The 25,392-nt window shown below is 42.8% G+C and overlaps 1 protein-coding gene across 4 annotated transcripts in view; it reads left to right on the top strand.

The window, feature by feature from the left end:
* The first annotated feature begins 453 nt into the window (after nt 1-453).
* Nucleotides 454-25,392, top strand: part of ME3 (malic enzyme 3) — a 290,015-nt gene continuing 265,076 nt past the window's right edge. Inside the window, exons 1-2 of one of the 4 annotated variants that reach the window (XM_053561321.1) lie at nt 454-756; nt 1,143-1,340. In XM_053561321.1, coding sequence (XP_053417296.1) covers nt 1,158-1,340 — 183 coding nt within the window. In that variant the 5' untranslated portion in view covers nt 454-756; nt 1,143-1,157. Of the gene's footprint in view, nt 757-863; nt 964-1,142; nt 1,341-25,392 lie in introns of those variants that run through there. The other 3 variants (XM_053561324.1, XM_053561323.1, XM_053561322.1) reach the window with 3 other exon arrangements.

Below are 25,392 nucleotides of genomic sequence, written 5' to 3'. Positions count from 1 at the left end.
CCCCAAAGAGTTTGAGTTTTATTCCAAATGCAATAAAATGTTTGCTTTATGAGCAATTTCCCAACTACTGTGTGGAGAAAATATAAAATTAAGTTCCAGGCTAGATGGACCCCAAATCTCTGGCCAGCTCTGTGGGGTCCCTGGGATGCCTCTTAGTAACTGTGGATTGAGTTTATATCCATAGTGTCCACTAGCCCTTTCTGTGCAGACACAAATTTTCTGTACAAGTGACAGTTGAACATTCAAATTGTGGCTAATGTGACTGAGGAATTGGATTGTAAATTGTATTCTATTTTAATTAAGTAAATCTATATAGCTATCCATGGCTAATCTTCCTTGTACTGTTCAGCACAAAGCAACGCATGGCATTGGATACCTGAGGATGTCTACTCCCATTCCTGAAGCCAGGGTCTTCCCAAATGTTGGGAGAGGGGAGGATGTGTTGGTTCCCGAACGCTGACCCGTTTTGTGCATTCAGTCTCATCAAGATGGAGAATCTCAGAGGGGCGTTCTGAGCGTCATCTTGTCACTGGGGACAACCACTCGCGGTTAAGGGGCGCCTCACGCGCGTTCTCCGGGGAAGCCAGGCATAGAACAAAGGTTTGGGGATCGCTCTTTCAGGAACGCACCAGCCCCGCAAGCTCGCGGGGACGGGTGAGTGCAGCCATTGGCGGGAGAGAACCCACACACCACAGCGCCTCGCTCCGCCTGCTCCGCAGCGGGACCGCGTCCGCACCGGCTCCCAGGCCAGCGCAGGTAGGCTGGGTCAGAAAGGGACCGAGGCAAGCCACCAGGCGGGATTGGGGGTGCGGGGACCCCTCACGACGCAGTCCTCTCTTCCTCGCAGGGATGGGGGCGGGGGTGGAGCGGGCTGTCACCTGCACCGGATCTGCTTCCTGGGCTTGGTTTCGCTTTGCCTGGCACTTGGCGAGGCCTGGGTAATGCGAGCTGAGAGCAGAGCAGGTGGCCCCCTAGGGGGTGGGATGGGGGTGGGGCCGGCGCCTTTAACCCTTCGGAAGCCCCCTGCCATCTCCCCGAGGACGCATAGCGGGCTCAGGCCCGGTGCCCAGCTGCCCAGCTGCGCGCGTGGATTCTGGATGGCTAGAAGGTGCTCCTGACCTTGCTCTCTCTCCCGGTGCCAGGTCTGCGCAAGGACCATGGGCGCCGCGCTGGGCTCAGGTCCGCGGCTGGCTCTCCGGTCCGGCCGGGCCTGCGGCGCCCTCCCCCGCTGGGCACTCTCCGAGCCCGCCCGAGACTGTCACTCCAAGCCCAGCTCGGCGCGCCCTGTACCCCTGAAGAAACGCGGATACGATGTCACCAGGAACCCGCATCTCAACAAGGTAACAGCCCGAGGGTGGGACTGGAGTGAGATCCCGCGGTTGGCAGCGAAGTGTGCCCCGCCCCCAGAGCCTGGGAAGGTTCCTCCCCAAAGCCCTTCCAGGGGTTTTCTGTTTTTGCCTCCCAGGGGCATGGAGAGAGGTGGCCAGCAACAAAGGTCGCCTGCGTTCTTCTGCAGTTACAATGTAGACCAAGTCACGGTTCTCAGGGTCAGTCTGAACTGCGGTCAAATCTCCTCTTGATGCTTATTAATTGTTGATCTTGTGCAGTTCATTTAACTTATATCTGTGATTCAAATTTCCTTATCTGCAAAAGAGATATACTCGTCTTCAGAATGTTGTGAGATTTGAAAAGTGGAAGTAGAGTTCTTAGCACAGTACCGGAAACACAGTGAGAGAATAAATGACTCCTGAGGTTATGATGATCATTCTGGAAAAGGGATTAGAGAGCAGCAACAGGAAGGTTTAGAATTATAGAACTTTTGGAACTTGAAGGGGCATCAGAGATCCTAGTTCAAACCTCCCCTTTTATAAACAACAGGACAAGGGGTACTTGCCCAAGGTCACCAGCTTGTGAGTTCCTGGTCTGTCACTGGAATGCAGATCTCCAATGCTTTGGTCAAGTTCAACCCACTGCTAGTGGCTGTGTATTACTGACTACACACTTTTGTTTCTGGGAATAGAGTTAAGTATTTTGGTTCAAAGGACTGAATGAGAGATAGAAGCAAGAGACCTAGATTTGAGGCCTGGCTTCTCCCACCTCCTCAAATTAACCTGGACATCTCATTTAACTTCCCTGAGGCTCAGCTTTCTCCAACCTAAAATGGATAGTCTGATAAGCTCACTATTTCTACTTCATTTGGTTATTGTGACAATTGAATCACCAAATTTCAAATCATATGCTAAACTAAAGTGCTGAATAAATAACAATTACTGCAAAATAAAAATTTTAACAATTGCTTTGACTCAGGATGGAAAAGGTGTTTTCAAAAGGTAGGGACAACTATAAGAGTAAGTATTGTGACTATTTCCTGCAGAATTAATAGAAGCATGAATGGAAAAAAAAAATCTTTCTCTCAACTTGAATCTATCACACCCACATTCTGCTCTTCCCAAAAGAGATCTGACCTTAAATTATTTGTACACTATCCCTTTGTGAAGTATTTAAGGTGCTAGCATCAGTTTGAATTACTATGGTAGTAAATGTTAGATAACTCAAACTGGCTAAAACAAACAAAAGACTCCTTTAACTAAAGAAACCTAGAGGAAGGGACGCAGGTGAGGCTTGGCCCGGAAATATAGATGACATTCCTGAAGGTGCGTATTCCCTCTGGCTCTCTGCTCTCTCTGCAATGTCATCTTCATCTTCAACCTTCATCCAGGGGAGGCCTTCCCCTCCTCAGTACTGCCACAATCCCCAGTGGGTCTCATGCCATGACTTCCAAGACTAGACAGATACTTTCTTCGGATAGCTCCTTCAGAACAGGAAGGACACTTTCCCTGAAGCTTCAGAAAATGAATCCTTCTTGCTTATTGACGCTGATTCGATTCCCTTCCCATTCCTAAACAATCACTAGTAACATAAGCCTGTCAGAGCCTACGCCTGGAGTTAAAGATGGGGTTTAAGGTAGGGCCACCCGCACCAAATGGCTGAGAATAAAGGGTATGTGGTTTCTCCACAGTAAACCTGAATTCTGTCATCAGAGGGAGGAGGGATGGATGTTGGAAAGCAAAACAATGAATTGCCACTACGGGCTTCAATCATTTTGAAAATAATTGCCTTAAAAGTACTGGCTTATTACCAATCAGCACTTACTGCTTTATGAATAGTTAAGAAAATAGGAAGGGCTTTTTTTTTTTTTTAAATACTAAGTTTGGTGCCCTAAGATCACCCTTGCCTTTGTCCTTGAAAAAAATGTAAGTTTTCACTCCCAAGTCATATAAATGGAATGTTATCCATAAATCTAGGGGAACTGACTTTTGCATGAGGTTAAACAACATTTTGATACATCTCTGAAGTCAGCTGATACTGGTCGGGGGTGAGGAGGGATTCTAGAGGGATATTGGCCCCTGTTGGCATGCCTTGGGGACAGAGGGGAAGCAATGGAAGGGAGCAGTGCTGCCTGGGGGTGCCCTTCTTCTCCCACTGGAGTGTCACCTTCTGGCTGTCTTCTTGGTCCTCCAGACCTCACAGAGTCTCCAGGGAAGGCTTGAGCTTTGGTGCTTTCCTTCTGCCAGATGGGAGGATCATGCTGAGGTTAACCAGAACAATGAGGTTATCATTGAGGAAATAAAAGGGAAGGGAGGCTTTGAAAGGGTCTTTGGTGCTGTGCATAGCGGTCAGATCTGTGGGTGGAATTTTTCTGCTAGAATGAGAGCTCTTCCAGGCTAGGGACTGAGTTTCATGCACCTGTGGCTGGTTCCTGAAGGATCTAGGCAGGGCAGGAACATAAAAATGAACATTAAGTTCTTGGAATGTGTTTGCTAGATTTGCATTACACTTTTGACAAATCAGGAGGAGCATTTAAGTTGAATGCTGAGTGGAAGGCAGAGGGTGATCCAAAGGTAGAATTCTCAGAGAGAGAAGAGCTCCAGGGCAAGCATGGCTGCTGAGGTGTGATCATTGGGTTCTGGCCCCCACTCCTTCATGCCCTGGCAATGTGATCTGTGGTGATTCTTGCAAGTTCTTCTGCTCGTGTTACATTACTGTTGAGAGGGTCACAGGACATAGCTCCGGATGTGAATATTAGTCGATACTGTGGATGATTTCCAGAATTGGGGTTGAAAGGGCCCTTACAGATGATTTAGATGAGTTGTTTAGACTACAGTTCATAAACTATGGGATATGAAATTAACTTAGTGGATCTACTAGAAAATTTTTTTAAAAGAAACTAATTATAATAGACTAGAAAATAGCAAATACATTGAAATTGATAAAGATAGGTATTTACCTAGGTCACTATGTAAAATGGTTAATTTTACTGTGGATGGTAGTCAGACATTGCTGGGCACCACAGGTGGCGGGCTGCCCATGTGGACTTGATTAATGAACTTGTAAAGGTTTGCTGGCCAGTGCTGCAGTATGGGCTGTACGGGTTTCGGCTGAATTCCTTCTGTATTCAGTGGTGACTTATTTATTATACTCCCACACAGCTAGGATTTGCCTTTGAATAAGGTATATGTTTTTGTTCAGTGCCAACATAGAACTTGATCTTGTCTCCTTTGGGTGAGGAGAGTCTGTCATCACAGACTTGGCTCATCAGTCAGTAAGAAGATAATGGCTGGCTTGTATGGAGTTTATTGGTGATGCTGTTTTCTGCACTGAAAGGAGATTACATAATATATCCTCCTGACACCTGTGCTTCAGGATATGCTGTTGAACTGGGCCCCCTCATTGAAAGAGAAGCAATGGATTAGTAAGTAAACAGTAGTTCTGTATGCAGCAATTTACTACAGATTTGAGCCTCTTGTACAGTGACCCAGGGCATTGAAGCTCAAGTACTATTTAGATATTTTAGGAACAAACGAGCAGAGGCATGTAGGAATTAAATCGTTCTTTGTTAAATATTCTCCTATCTTCATGAGATTAGTATATGTATTGGGGCTTTGTTATTGGTCTAGCTTAAAGGGTTTTTATTAGGTGCTAAAGGTTAGGCACTAACAACAAAGCAAACAAATCTAAGTAGGCAATCATGAGTTGACATATGGTTTGACTATGGTTGACATTTTGCTCTGCCATCCCATGTGCACTTTACATTTCAGGGTCCAAGGTGAGTGCTCTCACCTCTGCCATCAATTCCATACAGAAGCCAGTGGGAAGGGGAAATGCCTTTTAAGGAAGGGCACAATTTGGAAGTTGTAAATATCACTTCCACTCACATCCAATTAGCCAGAACTTGTCACCTGCCACATCTAGCTGCAAGAGAACCTGGAAAATGTGATCTTTGGCTGGGCACCCATGTATTCAGCCAAAAATTTTACATCATTAGACAAAAGGAGAATGGATATTGGGGATGCTGCCACAAAATGTCAATATGAAATGTTCATTCCTTATAAATGTCTTAACACAATAAGAAAAATGCCATGAAGGCTACGTTAACTAGTTTGATGAAAACATTTCAATTTGTATATAAAACCAGCACTTTGTACCCCATGATTGCATTAATGTACACAGCTATGATTTAATAAAAAAAGTTCATTCTTTTACTTTATCAATTTTACCTCAACCTTTTAAAATCCATCTGTTTCTCTACAACCCCACCATCATCTTGTTCACATCTTCATCATCTCATGTCTAGATTATGCAAGACCCTCCTAATTGATCTCCTAATTTCCAATTTTTTTCAATCCACTCCCCTGGGACTGTTAACCACACCCTGAGAGGCCGAGACCTTGGACGTATCTTTTTCCACTCTCTTTTCCCCAAACCCCATATGTAATCCAACCAGAAAATCCTGCTGCTGTCTGCTCATGATGGCCCCTGATTCAAGCCGCCGTCCTCCCTCTGCTGGATGATTGCGGCAGCTTGGGAGCTGGTCTCCTTGCTTCCCCTTCTGTTTCTCTCATTTATTCTCAACACAATGGCCAGAGTGATCTTTTTAAAACTAAGTTTCATCATGTTACTCTTTGCTCAAGACCTTGCATAGTCCGAGTCTATATCACAAATGCCTCATGTGATTTGATGGTCTTCGACCTCATCACTTCCTACTCCTCCGCTTCACTCAGTTCCCCACCTGTGCACTGCCCTCCTTGCCTCACCTTTGCTCAGTCAGGGGTGCTCCCGCCTGGAGTCTCTGCACTAGTAGTTCTCTCTCCCTGCAACATGTCCTCAATAGCCACAGGGATACCTTCCTCCCCTCTTGACAGCTTCTCACTTTCTCAATGAGATCTACAGGAAATCAGAAACAGTCTTTTCAGCCTTCTTAGTCCCCTTAGCATGGTCTACTTTTCCCCCATAGTAAATTTGATACTTCCATACATACTATCTGATTTGCTTGCTTATTATGTCTATTGTTTGTTTGTTTTACCTCACTTTGATTTAACGTCCATTTAGGCAGGACCTTTTGTCTGTTTGTTCATCAGTGTATCCCAGGTACTTAGTTGGTGCTCGGTAAGCAGTGAAAGAGGGAGCCCTTCAGAGACATTGTCTGTCTACAGTCATACCTTGTCAGAGACATCTGCTGAGGCTCCCTCCTCTCATCCCTTCCCTTCACCGTCCTCAGTTTACCAAGGCCCTCCTCTTTCCCCCTGGTGCCTCTTCTCCCCAGGGTTCCCATCTGTAGTGTCGACATGTCTGTGTGGAGTGTGGATAAATCTCACATCAGCCCTTTGTGTGCCCAGAGGCCCACTATCGAGGGAAATGCCAGGGGAACAGCATAGTACAAAAGTATTTACTGTGTTTAGTTCCAGTTTTACCAGCATTAAACAGAGTCGAATGAAGAAGGAGTTCCCTTTCAGAAGACAAGGTGGTGCCTTAGAACTAGAGTTGGGAAGGGACAATTCTTGGGACCCATGGAAAAAACAAAGGGGGATATCTAGAAAGTAGAACAGAGGTTGGACAGTCCAGCTTCTGTCAGCATGTGCAACTCCTGGAACTCCTACCCTTAACTTTGAGTCCTTGGAGCCACCAGTCCTGCTCTGAATCCTGCAAAAGCCCTGATGAAGACAAAGGGAAAACATTCAGGGAGAGCCACCCCTCAGGGCCTATGGGATGGGTGCTAGGAGCACAGGTCTGAGAATTGCTGTCCCTGGGACCTGAAGTTGATACCCAGAAAGGGTTCTCTCATAGATATGTTGTTATGAATAAGGGGATGGTTCGCCAAAGAAAGTATATTATATGTTAAATACGCATTTGTGTAATTTTTATGAAGACTTCAGAAAAGTTGGCTTGAGTCAATGAATGCTTAATCCAAAATGCAGAATACTAAGTGGAATCTATACCCATGAATATTACTGTAAAAACGTGTAACTCTATAAAAAAAGCTTGAAAGTAAATGTCTAAAAATGATTGTGTTATCGGATAATACGCTTATGGGAAATTTAATTCCTCTTCATATAATTTTCTTGAATGTTCTATTATTTTTTCAATGGTAGTTATAGTTACTGTTAGGAATTGAATGTCTAGAGCCAAATTCAGATCAACTTTTAGAAATTGGTCTGCTTATAATATATGGGCAGAAATCCCTCTTAAGTAGTCTTATTTCAATCTTTTATAATTAGTTGTGCTTTAGAGTCAATATGTTTAGATTCACAGAATAATGAAATGTTAACACAGGAACCTTCTGCCTGTTCTAAAAGCAGCTATAAACAGCAGTATCTAGATTATGAAAGCAGCAGTGCTGGAGGGCAGATCCTATGCAGGAATCTGGCTTGTCTCTCTTAGACCTGGGCCAACTGGCATCTAAATTCAGGCTAACTCTAGGCCCTATATGTAAGGTTTCTTTGGATACTTTTTCAGGCTCATATCTAGTTTCCCTGCTTCTAGTTTGTCTTGTTCGTATTTGGCCTTTGCAGGCTCTGGAATTTGACTTTATTTTACTTGGCATTTTTGTCATTTCTTCCAATGATTTATTTTATCATCTACTGTCTTCTTTCCAAATGCTAGTCTTATAAAGAGAGGGGGAACAAGGCCTTTTGATTTCTATGGCCATTGCAATAGGATCACGAATGTGCACCACTTTTGTTTGCAAAGACATGGATTGCATTCAGCTTCAAAACCCTTCACTTTGATGTGTAGAAAGTACATTGGGAAATCCTCTGGGGTGATGTCTGACCGCTTCTCTGATGCAGAGCACAAAAGATGCTCTATGATGGTGCAGTGAAAATCTGATGAATATCCTACAGTTGGGGGTGCCGAGGTCAGTGGTTAAAAGCATGCATTCATTTTGTACCCAAAAGGTTGCTGGGCAGCCTCATTAAAGCACAGTTTCTACCAGAAAGACACAGTAAAAAGTAAAATGTACCCAGTCATTTGAGGAGAGGGATTTTTGATAGGAAGATCATCAGCTTTTGAGGAGCTTGAATAAGAGAGAATCAAAGCTGCATTAGCTTTTAAAAGTGGTTGTTGAAAATGAGAGGGACTACAGGGGATACAGTTGAGTGATTAGCAACTTGAGATTATTATTTTTTAAAAAAGCATTCTGTCTTAATTCTGCACTGTTATTTGGCAGTGAGCTACACGAAGCTCACAATATAATTGGTCCTGAAATGTACTCCATTATTTTGGGGAATTCTAGAGGAGGCAGGCTCCATTGATTCATTTGTTTTGCTTTGCTTTGCTCTTTTAGAAAACAGAAGGATGGAGTCTGTGCATGCATATATTGATACCCCGCCTGAGTGATGGGCTGTCCAGGGGCTGCATGGCTGCTCCACGGAGCCAAGTCTGTGGTCACAACAGACATTCCCATTCCCTCTTGCTCTGGGCCTGAAAGAAGTGTTGAAGAGTCCAATGCAGGTTCCTATTATACTGAGTTTTCTTAGTCAGTATTGTGGTGGGAATGCATGTAATGATTATAACAGCTAACATTTTTTGACATAGAGTATCCTGGTAATTGTTGTAAGCCGTTTATATACATTAAACTCTAATATAATACTACAGCTTTTGAGGTAGACTCTGTTATTATTCTTATATTACAGAGGAAAAACTGAGGCACAAGGAAGTTAGCTAACTGCCCAAAGTCATGAAACTCATAGTGGCAAAATCAGGTCTTGAACCTGGCCACCCAGTTTTAGGTCCCACACACTCACCCCTGGTGCTGCACTGCTACTCCCAGTATGCAGGTTTCTTGTTACCTGAAACTAGTGTATGAAGTGTAGTGTATAATAGTGTAGTGTAGTGTAGTGTATGCTGTGGCCTTTGCAGAGAGCAATTTCTTATTCCCTGCTGTGGCCTCTCACTGGCTTTTATCACGTCCACTGATTCTGTTAGAATCAGAAAATCTTGGGATTGGAGGGAACTTTAAAGATTACTGAATGCCTTCTTCTCACCCTCTAAATATGTGTGATCTCCCAAGACTTGTTTATTTATTTAAGCCACTTGATAGAAATTTGCTGGGGTCTTACTCTGTTTTAGGCAGTGGAGATGCCACGATGAACACCATACTCCTGCCTTTGAGGCACTTACAGTGCAAGAGGGGTGCAGGTGAGGACTGGTTAGTAAGGGGGCAGTGTCGGTTTGGTGGGTAGGTATTACAAGGGGAGCATTCACACACGTGCCATTGAGGCACAGAAGAGGGGTGCAGAAATGCTTCCAGCTGCCAGAGCTGACACTAAGGGAAAGATTGGACTTGGCAGATGAAGGTGGCTGAGGAGAAGCTGTGTAAGCCAGATCATGAGAGAGAATGTCATCCTCTCTGAGACAGCTGCCCATAACTTTTGTGGCTACATGTGCAGTATGGAGCAATAGACCTTCATCTCTAATGAAGATCTCTTCTTCAGGGAGCTAGATGATGTAATAAAGTCTCTAATTCTACAGATAGAGTTGATGATGTATATGTCCAGTACGTTGACATGTTCTTTGATTTTGTTCTCACTTTTGTGTTGCACAGTGCCTGCAGGCGCCATTCACCTTGGGTTGATTATCAAAATCTTCAGTACACTGTTCAGGGCTCAGCATCTCCAGGGTCACTCCTGCTACACTGCTTTCCTCAGCGATGCCACATGGAAGTGATTCATTCAGCCTCTACCTTCCTTTGGCATTTAGCATTTGGAGGGGGTTGTGGCTCTTTTCCATATCTGGCCTCAGTGTACGTTTATTAGTGCATGTATGTGTCTGGCTGCATCACTTGTGTCACCTTAGATCCAGGAGAGTGTCTTGGGCATGCACAGTCAGCACACAGTGCCTTCCTCATGGCACAACTTTCGCAAAACTAAGGTATATGAATTACTGCTGCAATCCCTTCCGAACAGAAACTGCTATGGTGAAGACTGGTAAGGCACCAATCTTATCTGTTATCTCTTCTGAAAAGATGCTGAAAAGCTTGATCTGACAACATTATTTTTAAATCTCTCCATAGGGGTTGGGGAATTTTGAAAGCCAGGAGAAATCTTTGATTCTGGCCATATAAATTTTTGAAATATATTTCCTTCAGACAATATATTTCTCTACTCTGATGCTGTGTCAGGTGCACTTTCTCTAAAGAACAGCATCTTTATGATGACATTATTCTCATCCCTGGGCTGCTTTAAAGGCATTAAATTTAGACCTGTTGTAACTAGCCACAGATTAAAGGATTTGGGGGGGCTGAGAGAAAGTAGTTAGCTAGAATCAATTGTGTATGACCCCCACCTCCCCAAGGGGTTATAGCCAGTGATCAGGTGTTAGGCAGTAGAGCACTCTGGGCAAAATCTAGAGATTCAGAGCAAAAAAGCCCAAGATTACAACCCTGGCTGTGCCATTCACTTGATACGGGATCTTGAGAAGGCTGCTTCATTTTTCTGAGCCTCAGTTTCCTCAACTGTGAAGGGGGTGATAATATACTTACGTGACCTATTGCTATCGTGATTAAATGAAACAATGTATATAAGCATATTATCAATGTTCAGTTAAAATAAATATAGGATGTTTTTCACTAATCCACATCTCTAAAGCTTCGTATCATTCCTAACACAGCATGAAGCCCTGTGTGGGTCACGGAAGTCACAGACACAGTAGGGCTGGTCCGTGCCCCTGTAAGGACCCTGTCCGGAAGGAGAGGAGGGGACTGAAGGATCAAACTCATTCTCCACGGGCGTGAGCTGCATCTGATTTTGGCAGAGACTTGATAAAGAGGAGTGAGTCAGGGAAGAGACAGACTGGGTGGAGACTTTAGTGATGATTTTTCAATACTTGCTGGAGCTTAGGCCTAGATAATTTTCTAGGCACTTGTCTAAAAGAACTGTAAATAGAAATGTCTCCAGCAGCAGAAGTTCAAGTGCCATTTAAAGAGCTGGCACTTCTGGAAATTGAAGCTGGTGTTAAAGATAGTGGCCATCATCAGAAGTGTCAGAATTTTTTGTTTCAATGTTTTGGCACATTCTACCTAAGGTTCGTAAAATGAAATCTAAAACAAAATTTCAAATTTATCTGGATCTATCTGTAATATCTATCTATTTAATCTATCTACCTACCTACCTCCCTAGTTCACTACCTTTTCATCATTCTAACACTCCCAGCCTCATGAGATTCTGATTAGTAGGACAACAATTTAAGAGAAGGTGTGCTACAATCATTTAGTGTAAACATTAAAATGTTGCTTCAAGTTTAGTTAAAGGCTTGGCTGGGTAGGCTTCATGCAGCTAGCAGTCACATTGGGCAGGGAATTTTAGGATCATCACCATACACTCGACCATGTGCATATTTTATTTTTATTTTTTTGTTGTTAAATCATAGCTGTGTACATTAGTGCAATTAAGGGGTACAATATGCTGGTTTCATATAAATCTGAAATATTCTCATCAAACTGTTTAACATAGCCTTCATGGCATTTTCTTAGTTATTGTATGCAGACATTTGTATTCTGCCTTTAGTAAGTTTTGCCTGTACCCATTCCAAGATGCACCGTAGGTGTGGTTCCACCCATTACCGTCCCTCCACCCTAACCTCCCCCCTCCCTTCCCCTTCCTTGGCCCTTTCCTCATAGTCTTGTGCTATAGTTGGGTTATAGCCTTCATGTGAAAGCTATAATTTAGCTTCATAGTGGGGCTGAGTACATTGGATACTTTTTCTTCCTTTCTGGAGATACTTTGTTAAGAAGAATATGTTCCAGCTCCATCCATGTAAACATGAAAGAGGTAAAGTCTCCATCTTTCTTTAAGGCTGCATAATATTCCATGGTATACATGTACCACAATTTGCCTATCCATTCGTGGGTCGATGGGCATTTGGGCTTCTTCCATGACTTAGCAATTATGAATTGGGCTGCAATAAACATTCTGGTACAGATGTCTTTGTTATATTGTGATTTTTGGTCTTCTGGGTGTAAAGCTAGTAAAGGAATTATAGGATCAAATGGCAGGTCTATTTTTAGATCTCTAAGTATTCTCCAAAAATCCTTCCAGAAGGAATGTATTAGTATGCATTCCCACCAGCAGTGTAGAAGTGTGCCCTTTTCTCCACATCCACGTCAATATCTCTGGTTTTGGGATTTTGTTATGTGGGCTACTCTTCCTGGGGTTAGGTAATATCTCAAAATAGTTTTGATTTGCATTTCTCTGATGATTAAGGATGATGAGCTTTTTTTTCATGTGTTTGTAGATCATGCATCTGTCTTCTTTAGAGAAGTTTCTCTTCAAGTCCCTGAGATGGGATCATGTGTTCTTTTCTTGCTAATACGTTTGAGTTCTCTGTGGATTCTGGTTATTAGACCTTTATCAGAGGTATAAGCTGCAAATATTTTCTCCCATTCTGAGGGCTGTCTGCTTGCTTTACTTACTATGTTTTTGGCTGTGCAGAAGCTTTTTAGTTTGATCAGTCCCAGTAGTGTATTTTTGATACTGCTTCAATTGCCTGGGGAGTCGTCCTCATAAAATATTCACCCAGGCCAATTCCTTCAAGAGCTTTCCCTGCACTTTCTTCAAGTATTTTTATAGTTTCATGTCTTATGTTTAAATCTTTTATCCCATGAGAGTCTATCTTAGTTAATGGTGGAAGGTGTGGGTCCAGTTTCTATCTTCTACCGGTTGCCAGCCAGTTCACCCAACAGTGTTTGTTAAATAGGGAATCTTTTCCCCACTGAATGTTTTTAATTGGCTTGTCAAAGATCAAATAACGGTAAGTAGTTGGATTCATCTCTTGGTTCTCTATTCGGTTACATACAGCTACTTCTCTGTTTTTGTGCCAGTACCATGCTGTTTTGATCACTATCAATTTATAGTACAGTCTCAGGTCTGGAAGTGTGATTCCTCCTGCTGTGTTTTTATTGCTGAATAATGTTTTGGCTATTCGAGGTTTTTTCTGATTCCATATAAAATGAACTATTATTTTTTCAAGATCTTTAAAATATGACAATGGAGCTTTAATAGGAATTGCATTAAAATTGTATATTGCTTTGGGTAGTATAGACATTTTAACAATGTTGATTCTTCCCAGCCATGAGCGTGGTATGTTTTTCCATTTGTTAACATCTTCAGCTATTTCTTTTCTTAAAGTTTCGTAGTTCTCTTTGTAGAGATCTTTCATGTCCTTTGTTAGGTATACTCGCAAATATTTCATCTTCTTTGGCACTACTGTAAGAGGAATAGAGTCCTTGACTGTTTTTTCAACTTGGTTACTGTTGGTATACATAAAGGCTACAGATTTATGAGTGTTGATTTTGTAGCCTGAGACATTGCTGTATTTCTTGATCACTTCTAAAAGTTTTGTAGTAGAATCCCTAGTGTTTTCCAGATATAGAATCATATCATCTGCAAAGAGTGAAAGTTTGATCTCTTCTGACCCTATGTGGATACCCTTGATCGCCTTTTCTTCCCTAATTGCAATGGCTAAAACTTCCATTACAATGTTAAAGAGCAATGGAGACAATGGGCAACCTTGCCTGGTTCCTGATCTAAGTGGAAATGATTTTGATTTAATTCCATGCAATACGATATTGGCTGTGGGTTTGCTGTAGATGGCCTCTATTAGTTTAAGAAATGTCCCTTCTATACCAATTTTCTTAAGTGTTCTGATCATGAAGGGATGCTGGATATTATCAAAAGCTTTTTCTGCACCAATTGAAAGAATCATATGGTCCTTATTTTTTAGTTTGTTTATGTGCTGAATTACATTTATAGATTTACGTATGTTGAACCAGCGTTGAGATCCTGGGATAAATCCCACTTGGTCGTGGTGTATAATTTTTTTGATATGTTGTTGGATTCTGTTTGTTAAGAACTAATTGAGTATTTTAGCATCAATATTCATTAGTGATATTGGTCTATAATTTTATTTTCTTGTTGGGTCTTTCCCTGGTTTGGGGATCAAGGTGATGTTTGCTTCATAGAATGTGTTGGGTAATATTCCTTCTTTTTCTATATTTTGGAAGAGGTTGAGTAATATAGGTACTAGTTCTTCTTTAAAGGTTTGGTAGAATTCTGATATAAAGCCATCTGGTCCTGGGCTTTTCTTTTTAGGGAGATTTTGTATAGTTGATGCTATTTCAGAACTTGATATAGGCCTGTTCAATATTTCCATTTCATTCTGGCTAAGTCTTGGTAGGTGGCGTACTTCCAGTGTTGGTCGATTTCTTTCAGATTGTCATATTTCTGAGAGTGGAGTTTCTTGTAGCATTCGTTAAGGATTTTTTGAATTTCTGAGAGGTCTTTTGTTATTTCATTGTTACCATTTCTGATTGATGAAATTAGAGATTTTACTCTTTTTTCCTGGTTAGGTTAGCCAAAGGTTTATCTATTGATCTTTTCAAAAAACCAACTTTTGGATTTATTGATCTGTTGTATATTTCTTTTGTTTTCAATTTCATTTAATTCTGCTCTGATTTTGGTTATTTCTTTTCTTCTGCTGGGTTTGGGGTTGGAGTGTCCTTCCTTCTCCAGTTGCTTGAGATGTCCCATTAAGTTATTAGCTTCCTCTCTTTCCATTTTCTTGAGGAAGGCTTGCAGTGCTATAAATTTCCCTCTTAGGACTGCCTTTGTAGTATCCCAGAGGTTCTGATAATTCGTGTCTTGATTGTTGTTTTGTTCCAAAAATTTGGTGATTTCCTTCTTAATCTCATCTATAACCCATCTATCCTTCAGAATAAGGTTGTTTAGCTTCTATGTTTTTGTATGGGTATGCAGGTTCCTGTTGTTACTGAGTTCAACTTTTATTCCATGATGGTCTGAGAAGATGCAAGGAATAATTTCTATTTTTTAAAATTTGCTGAGTTTAGATTTGTGGCCTAGGATGTGTTCGATTTTGGAGTATGTTTCGTGGGCTGATGAGAAGAATGTGTATTCAGTTTTGTTGGGATGAAATTGTCTGTAGATGTCTGTTAAGTTCAGATGTTGAATGGTTAAGTTTAAATCTAAGATTTCTTTGCTTAGCTTCTTTTTGGAGGATCTATCCAGCACTGCTAAAGCGGTGTTAAAATCTTAAACTACTGTGGAACTGGAGGAAATCAAGTTGCTCATGTCTGTTAGAGTTTCTCTTAGCATGTCCATATTTTAAATGAACATGTCTCCTGTGTTAGAAATTAGGATAAGCATTCCTCCAAAGAAAAAGAGGTCCTCTTGTCAAGTCCTTTGCTTCTGGGAAGACAGTGTCCTAGCATTTTATCACAATTTACAGATAATATTTCAGAGGGATTGATGTCCTGCTTAAGAAGTGAGTGGTGGAAGGGAACTCCTGCCTCCTTGGGTGGCATCTGTCTCTTATTCTCACTGTCTTTGAAAGGTAGCACTTTGCCTGCCATCCTCAATAGGGCCTTGAATCACCCTCAATCAGCTTAGGTAGAAGTGCTTTGGGGCCTCCTTAGAAAGGCACAGGAAATGCTTTACTATTAAACACTGCTGGATGATGGGAAGATGGCAGACTGAAGCCAGCTTTCCACAGAGGCTCCCGTCCTGAAGGAGAGTTAGGGGATGAAAATTTAGCAAGTAACCTGATGGATTTGAGCAACACCAAGCGAGAAAGTTGAAGAACGCACATCAACCCCACTGAGGACAGCTGTGACCACAAGGAAGCAAACAAATGTACAAAACCCATCACCAAGCGGACGGGAGTCCCCCTCCCCCACCTGATCAGCTTAAGGGCCCCACAAACAAAAGGGCACAAATCAAAGGCCCTCCCACTACACTTTACGGGAGAGACCTACTACAAACTGGACCTACCTCCCATACTAGGATGCCTAAGCATTCTCCTGCCAGGCATAAAACTGTATAAATCTGTAAATATCCTTTGCCAGCAACTCTGAGCTCCCAGCACTTCCCTCCATTCTCTCTGAGGTCTGAAAGCCTGTCCCCCAGAAGTTCAGATTCTTGGGTGACTCCTAAAGGGGAGAGGACAGTCCCCAAGCTGCGGCTGGTCAGCGCTGATTCTGGGGCACGGGAGAGAGGTGAGGACAGTCAGCAGAGGGAGACCCTCACCAGGGTGGCGCTACCCCAAGGCAAGGTGCAGCAGCCCTCCTTGGGCAACAATACAACCAGGCATATAACTGAGTCGAACTGTGTGGACCTCGCTACCAGCTGCTCTGAGCTCCCTGCTGCTCTGAGCTCCTGGCGGGAGCCCCTGCCCTTGCTCTGTGGTCCGGAGAGCTGATCGCCTGCCGTGTGACCAGGCAGGGAGCTGGGTGGAGCTGAGTCTGTTTTTCGCTGCCCAGCGGTTCTGGGCTCCAGCTGCTCCCCCCACCCCGCCCCCACTCTGAAGCCTGAAGGTTTGTGCTGTGACAGTACAACCGGGCGAGAGACTGGGAGGAACTGAATTTGCTTGCTGTCAACCGGACTCCCTACGGCTCGGAGCCCCTGCTGGCTCTGGGCTCCAGGTGCTCCCCCCGCCCTCACTCTGTGCTCTGGAGACCTGAGCGCCTGCTGTGTGGCCGGGAAGGGAACTGGGGGGAGCTGAGTCTGTTCACTGCCTGGCGGTTCTGGGCTCCAGCCGCTCCCCCCACCCCACCCCCACTCTGAAGCCTGAAGGCTTGAGGTGTGGCGGTACAACCAGGCGAGAGACTGGGAGGAACTGAATTTGCTCGCTGCTGACTGGGCTTCCTGTCCATCGGAGCCCCTGCTGGCTCTGGGCTCCCGGCACTCCTCCCGCCCTCGCTCTGTGCTCTGGAGACATGAGCACCTGCCGTGTGGCTGGGCAAGGAACTGGGTGGAGCTGAGCCTGTTTTTCGCTGCCCGGTGGTGCTGGGCTCCAGCTGCTCCCCCCACCCCACCCCCACTCTGAAGCCTGAAGGTTTGTGCTGTGACAGTACAACCGGGCGAGAGACTGGGAGGAACTGAATTTGCTCGCTGTCAACCGGACTCCCTACGGCTCGGAACCCCTGCTGGCTCTGGGCTCCAGGTGCTCCCCCCGCCCTCACTCTGTGCTCTGGAGACCTGAGTGCCTGCCATGTGGCCAGGCAGGGAACTGGGGGGAGCTGAGTCTGTTCGCTGCCCGGCGGTTCTGGGCTCCAGCCGCTCCCCCAACCCTGCCCTCACTCTGAAGCCTGGAGGCTTTGGCTGTGGCCGTGCGGTGGAGCCAAAGATTGGGAGGAATTGAGTGAGCTTGCTGCTGGCAGCTCTGAAATCCCAGCGCCCCACCCCACCCTCACTCTGGGATCTGGAGGCCTGTCCCCCGGGAGTCCAGATTCTTGAGGGATTTGTTGGGGTGTGGACAGTGCCCGAACTGCGGCAGGTTGGTCCTGAATCTGGGACACAGGAATGAGGCTGGGGGAGACCCACATCAGAGCGGCAGTTCCCTGAGGTGGCTGAAGCCATACCCCCTGCTTTCCTGGGCAACCAGAGGAGGACACACCTGAGTATAGGATTTGCCAGAGGTCCCCAGAAACATCCAGGGTAGGGCCGACTCAGAGAACTGAGATTTCAACCCAGAGTAAGTGCTTCACTGGGGTCAAACAGAAGCCAGCTGACAATAAGTCAGAACCACTCAGCCCCACCACACCAGACAGGGCCCAAGTCTCTCAGGCTACAACACTGAACGGGCGCTCAACAAAACCCTAGGGGGAAAATAAAAGGGAGTAAAACAAACATGGGGTGGAATCAGCGGAAAATCTCCGGTAACATGAATAACCAGAATAGATCAACCCCCCCCAAGGAAAGAAATGGCGGATGTATTCGAAGATCCCATTCATAAACAACTGGCAGACACGTCAGAAATCGAATTCAGAATTTGGATTGCATACAAGATTGATAAAATGGAATTAGGAATCCGAGGAGAAATTCAAAAGTTGTCTCAAGAATTTAACGAATTTAAAGACAAAACCATCAAAGACTTAGACACACTGAAGCAAGAATTTGCAGCCCTTAAAGATATGAAAAATACAGTAGAATCACTAGCAACAGAATGGACCAAGCAGAAAAAAGGATTTCTGACATCGAAGATAAAGCCTTTGAATGCTCCTGAACTCTCAAAGAGGAAGAGAAATGGAGAGCAAAAATGGATCATTCTCTTAGAGAGCTCTGGGATAATTTGAAGAAGGCAAATATACGAATAATAGGAGTTCTGGAAAACGATGAAGTGTCATCGATGGGCACAGAGGCCCTTCTGCATGAAATTATGAAAGAGAATTTTCCAGACATGCCTAGAGATTCTGAAATTCAGAGAGCAGACAGTTTCAGAACTCCAGCACGATTCAACCCCAATAAGTCATCCCCCAGAAATATCATAATTAGCTTCACTAAAGTCAACATGAAGGAGAAAATTCTCAAGGTTATCAGGCGAAAGAAAGCCATTACCTGCAAAGGTAAGAACATTAGAATGACTGCAGATCTCTCTGCTGAAACTTTTCAAGCCAGAAGAGGGTGGTCATCAACTTTAAATCTCCTAAAGCAAAATAACTTTTAACCCCAGATCTTGTACCCAGCTAAACTGAGTTTCATCTATGATGGAGAAATTAAATACTTAAACAACATTCATATGTTGAAGAAATTTGCCACAACCAAACCAGCTCTTCAGGATATTCTCAGACCTATCCTCCATAATGACAAACCCAATCCTCTACTACAAACGTAAACTCACTCAGAAACTTCTGATCAAAATCCAACTTCTACAATGGCAAAAAGATTAAAATTGTCCACTGGACTTTTGAAAAACTTGATACCCAAAATTTCACAAAACTTATCAATAATCTCCATTAATGTGAATGGCTTAAACTGTCCTCTAAAGAGACATAGGTTAGCTGACGGGATACAAAAACTCAGACCAGATATCTGTTGCTCACAAGAGTCACATCTTAACTGAAAAGACAAATACAGACTCAGGGTGAAAGGATGGTCATCCATATTTCAGGCAAATGGTAACCAGAAAAAAGCAGGAGTTGCAATTTTATTTGCAAACACAATAGGCTTTAAACCAACAAAAGTAAGGAAGGACAAGAATGGTCACTTCATATTTGTTAAGGGTAATACTCAATATGATGAGATCTCAATTATTAATATCTATGCACCCAATCAGAATGCACCTCAATTCATAAGAGAAACTCTAACAGACATGAGCAACTTGATTTCCTCCAGCTCCATAATAATCGGAGATTTTAACTCTCCTTTGGCAGTGAGGATCGATCCTCCAACAAAAAGCTGAGTAAAGAAATTTTAGATTTAAATCTAACCATCCAGCATTTAGATCTAGCAGACATCTACAGAGCATTTCATCCTAACAAAACTGAATACACATACTTCTCATCAGCCCACGGAACTTACTCCAAAATCGATCACATCTTAAGTCACAAATCTAACCTCAGTAAATTAAAAGGAATAGAATTTATTCCATGCATCTTCTCAGACCATCATGGAATAAAACTTGAGCTGAGTAACAACAGGAATCTACATACTCATACAAAAACATGGAAGTTAAATAACCTCATGCTCAATGATAGCTGGGTCAGAGATGAGATCAAGAAGGAAATTGCCAAATTTTTGGAAGAAAACGACAATGAAGACATGAACTATCAGAACCTCTGGGACACCACAAAGGCAGTTCTAAGAGGGAAATTTATAGCGCTGCAAGCCTTCCTCAGGAGAACAGACAGAGAGGAAGTTAGCAACTTAATGGGACATCTCAAGCAACTGGAAAAGGAAGAACACTCCAACCCCAAACCCAGTAGAAGAAAATAAATAACCAAAATCAGAGCAGAACTAAATGAAATTGAAAACAAAAGAACAATACAACAGATCAATAAATCAAAAAGCTGGTTTTTTGAAAAGTTCAACAAAATAGATAAACCGTTGGCCAACCTAATCAGGAAAAAAAGAGTAAAATCTCTAATCTCATCAATCAGAAATGACAAAGAAGAAATAACAACAGACTCCTCACAAATCCAAAAAATCCTCAATGAATATTAAAAGAAACTTTACTCTCAGAAATATGAAAATCTGAAGGAAATGGACTGACACTTGGAAGCTCGTCACCTTCCAAGACTTAACCAGAATCAAGTGGAAATGTTGAACAGGCCCATTTCGAGTTCGGAAATAACATCAACCATACAAAACCTCCCCAAAAAGAAAAGTCCAAGACCAGATGGTTTCAAATCAGAATTCTACCAAACCTTTAAAGAGGAATTAGTACCTATATTACTCAAACTGTTCCAAAATGTAGAAAAAGAAGGAAGACTCCCCAACACGTTCCATGAAGCAAACATCACCCTGATACCCCAACCAGGAAAAGACCCAAAAAGAAAAGAAAATTATAGACCGGTGGTTGGGAAGATGGTGGCCGAGTAACAGCTTCCTTGCATCTGGGCACGGTGAGTCTGGGGAGATAGGACTCCAGGAATCTCTGGCTGGTGGGATCTGCCTGTCATCACCCCTGCGAGGATACAGGGAGTCAGCGAGAGACTTCTGGACCTCAAGAGGAGGACTAAAACAGTGGAAAAACGACAAGTGGTCGCAAGTGTTCAATCCGTCTAAACCCGCCCACAACTGTAAGTTCAGTAGTAGTGAGACTGCAAACCAGAAAGGTCTTACTGTGAACTGTTTTGCTGTCTTTGGACTTGGCACTCAGTTGAACTGCCTTGGAGAGAGCCTGAGCGGGAGTGCAGAGAACTTTGGCCGTTCTCTAGGGACCCAGTCTGAGCCGCTGAGCCAGACGAAGCTAATGGTGTTTGGCTGTGGGTCACAGGAAGCCATTGTGAGCGATCTGTCCCGGCAAGCTCCACCCTCAGGGTTGCAGAGCTAGAATCGGGTGGGAGCTTGTAACCCAGTGACCAAGTAGCCTAAGGGTGGGGTCTGAGCCGCCTTGCAGCCCTAACCCTCAGGGGCAGAGTGAGACCGGTTTTGGCACACTGGGTGAGTGGATAGCCACTTCAGCAGTGATTCCAGCGACAAGCACTTTCCTGGGAAAGCTTCTGCTCAGCAAGTTTACAAGTTCAAAGTGCCTTTTAAGTAGGCTGAAGAGAGATTTAGGGTGTCTACCTGCTGGGGTTTGAGAAATCAGAAGCCTCCAGTCGTATCAAAACTGTGATTAACATCTCATACCCCAGAAGACCACGTGTTGCCCAGACAATATTCAATAACATATACATACTGCTTTGTTTTTGGTTGTTTTCTTTTTTTTTTTTTTTGGTTTGGTTGTTTTTTTTGTTTACTTTGATGCTGTTGATGTTGTTTTGTTTTCTAATTTCAACCTTTTCCATACAGATCCTTTTTCTTTCTCAATTTTTCTAGTTTAATTATAATTTCCCATTGCTGCCTTTTTCAATAATTAGAACTTCATTTTTGCTAGTGTTTCTACCACTATTATTTGGTTTTTCACCCAATTTTATCCGGTAAAGTTTTCTGTTTGCTTGTTTTGGTTTGATTTATAGCATTTTTGTCTTTCCTCTATACTTCGTGGAGGTGGGGTACTGTGTCTAATCAGGTTAGCAAAGAGCTACTGACCTCAAGGGAACCATCCAACTGGGCACCCGCAGAACGTGGGGTTTTTTTTAAGGTTGTGTCAAAGTACCCTACTGTACACCTATATTGCTCTGTCTCCCTCTTTCTGTGTTTCTCTTCTTTTTGTCAATATTCCTTTTACCCACCCCGTCTCCTTTCTCTATTTTTCTTTTTTTTTTCTTATCACTCGGTCCTCCTTTCTTTCATCCCTTTTTGCTCTTCAACCTTCTCACCCTTCTGATCCTGTAACCCTCAGTCCACAAGCATGAGAACTTAAAGAGCAAGAGGAAGTGAAAGGAAAATTAGGGCAAGGAAACAGATAAAAGAAATCACTCATGAGGAAGAATCAGTAGAAAACTCCAGGCAACATGAAGAACCAGTCCAGAACAACCCTGCCAAGGGACCATGAGGTAGCTACTGCAGAGGATTCCACCTATAAAGAAATGTTAGGAATGACAGAAAGGGAATTTAGAATACACATGATGAAAACAATGAAAGAAATGATGGAAACAATGAAGAAAACTGCTAATAAAGTGGAAAATAACCAAAAGGAAATTCAAAAACAGAATCAAATAAGAGATGAACGATATGAAGAATATAAAAAAGATATAGCGGGCAGCGCCTGTGGCTCAGTCAGTAGAGCGCCGGCCCCATATGCCGAGGATGGCGGGTTCAAACCCGGCCCTGGCCAGACTGCAACCAAAGAAAAATAGCCGGGCATCGTGGCGGGCGCCTGTGGTCCCAGCCGGGCGTTGTGGCGGGCGCCTGTGGTCCCAGCTGCTCGGGAGGCTGAGGCAGGAGAATAGCTTAAGCCCAGGAGTTGGAGGTTGCTGTGAGCTGCGTGACGCCACAGCACTCTGCCGAGGGCCATAAAGTGAGACTCTGTATCTACAAAAAAAAAAAAAAAGGATATAGCACAGCTGAAGGAAATGAAACAATCAATTAGGGAACTTAAAGATGCAATGGAAAGTATCAGCAACAGGTTAGACCATGCAGAAGAAAGAATTTCAGAGGTAGAAGACAAAATTCTTGAGATAACTCAGAAAGTAAAAGAGGCAGAAAAGAAGAGAGAGAAAGCAGAACGTTCACTGTCAGAATGATGGGACTTTATGAAGCGTTCCAACATACGAGTTATAGGAATTGCAGAAGGGGAAGAAGAATGCCCCAGAGGAATGGAAGCCATAATAGAGAATATTGTAAAAGAAAATTTCCCAAATATCACCAAAAATTCTGACACACTGCTTTCAGAGGGATATCGGACCCCAGGTCGCCTCAACTCTAACAGAGCTTCTCCAAGACACATTGTGATGAACCTGTCCAAAGTCAAGACAAAAGAAAAGATTCTGCAAGCTGCCAGGAGTAAGCGCCAGTTGACCTACAGGGGCAAATCCATCAGAGTGACCGCAGACTTCTCTAATGAAACTTTCCAAGCAAGAAGACAATGGTCATCTACCTTTAATCTACTTAAACAGAACAATTTCCAGCACAGAATTCTGTACCCTACTAAGCTAAGCTTAAACATTGACGAAGAAATCAAATCATTTATGGATATACAAACATTGAGGAAATTTGCCACAACAAGACCAGCTCTACAGGAAATACTTCCACCTGTTCTGCACACTGACCACCACAATGGATCAGCAGCAAAGTAAGAACTCAGAAATTAAAGGACAGAACCTAACCTCCACACTGATTCAAAAGATAAAACTAAGCAATGGACTCTCACCAAATAAGACGAATAGAATACTACCACACTTATCAATTATCTCAATAAATGTTAATGGCTTGAATTCCCCACTGAAGAGACAGATTGGCTGACTGGATTAAAAAACACAAGCCATCCATTTGCTGTCTGCAAGAAACACACCTGGCTTCAAAAGACAATTTAAAGCTCCGAGTCCAGGGTTGGAGAACAATTTTTCAGGCAAATGGAATTCAGAAGAAAAGAAGAGTTGCAATCTTATTTTCAGATACATGTGGATTTAAAGGAACTAAAGTCAAAAAAAACAAAGATGGTCACTTTATATTGGTCAAGAGAAAAATACAACAAGAAGACATTTCAATTCTAAACATTTATGCACCCAATTCAAATGCTCCCAGATTCTTGAAACAGACCTTATTCACTCTGAGCAATATGATATCTGATAATACCATAATAAAGGGGACTTTAACACTCCTCTTACAGAGCTGGACAGATCCTCTAAACAGAAATTAAACAAAGATATAAGAGATTTAAATGAGACCCTAGAACAACTGTGCTTGATAGACGCATATAGAACACTCTACCCCAAAGATAAAGAATATACATTCTTCTCATCACCCCATGGAACACTCTCCAAAATTGATCATATCCTGGGACACAAAACAAATATCAACAGAATCAAAAGAATTGAAATTGTACCTTGTATCTTCTCAGACCATAAGGCACTAAAGGTGGAACTCAACTCTAACAAAAATGCTCAACTCCACACAAAGGCATGGAAGTGAAACAATCTTCTGTTGAATAACAGATGGGTGCAGGAAGAAATAAAACAGGAAATCATTAACTTCCTTCAGCATAACAACAATGAAGGCACAAGCTACCAAAACCTGTGGGATAATGCAAAAGCAGTTTTGAGAGGAAAATTCATCGCTTTAGATGCCTACATTCGAAAAACAGAAAGAGAGCGCATCAACAATGTCACAAGAGATCTTATGGAATTGGAAAAAGAAGAACAATCTAAGCCTAAACTCAGTAGAAGAAAAGAAATCTCCAAAATCAAATCAGAGATCAATGAAATTGAAAACAAAAGAATCATTCAGAAAATTAATGAAACAAGGAGCTGGTTTTTTGAAAAAATAAATAAAATAGATAAACCATTGGCCAGACGAACGAGGAATAGAAAAGTAAAATCTCTAGTAACCTCAATCAGAAATAATAAAGGGGAAATAACAACTCATCCCACAGAGATACAAGAGATCATCTCTGAATACTACCAGAAACTCTATGCCCAGAAATTTGACAATGTGAAGGAAATGGATCAATATTGGGAATCACACCCTCTCCCTAAACTTATCCAGGAAGAAATAGAGCTCCTGAACAGACCAATTTCAAGCACTGAGATCAAAGAAACAATAAAAAATCTTCCAACCAAAAAATGCCCTGGTCCAGATGGCTTCACTCTAGAATTCTATCAAACCTTCAAGGAAGAGCTTATTCCTGTACTGCAGAAATTATTCCAAAAAATTGAGGAAGAAGGAATCTTCCCCAACACATTCTATGAAGCAAACATCACCATGATACCAAAACTAGGAAAAGACCCAAAGAAAAAGGAGAATTTCAGACCAATCTCACTCATGAATATAGATGCAAAAATCCTCAACAAAATCCTAGCCAATAGATTGTAGCTTATCATCAAAAAAGTCATTCATCATGATCCAGAAGGCTTCATCCCAGGGATGCAAGGCCGGTTTCACATATGCAAGTCCATAAACGTTATCCACCATATTAACAGAGGCAAAAAGAAAGATCACATGATCCTCTCAATAGATGCAGAAAAAGCATTTGATAAAATCCAGCATCCTTTTCTAA

Source organism: Nycticebus coucang, chromosome 14, assembly GCF_027406575.1.
Source record: "Nycticebus coucang isolate mNycCou1 chromosome 14, mNycCou1.pri, whole genome shotgun sequence".
Classification (NCBI taxonomy): Eukaryota; Metazoa; Chordata; class Mammalia; order Primates; family Lorisidae; genus Nycticebus; species Nycticebus coucang.
Note: the sequence above shows the minus strand (reverse complement) of the source record. Positions and strands in the feature narration are given on the sequence as shown.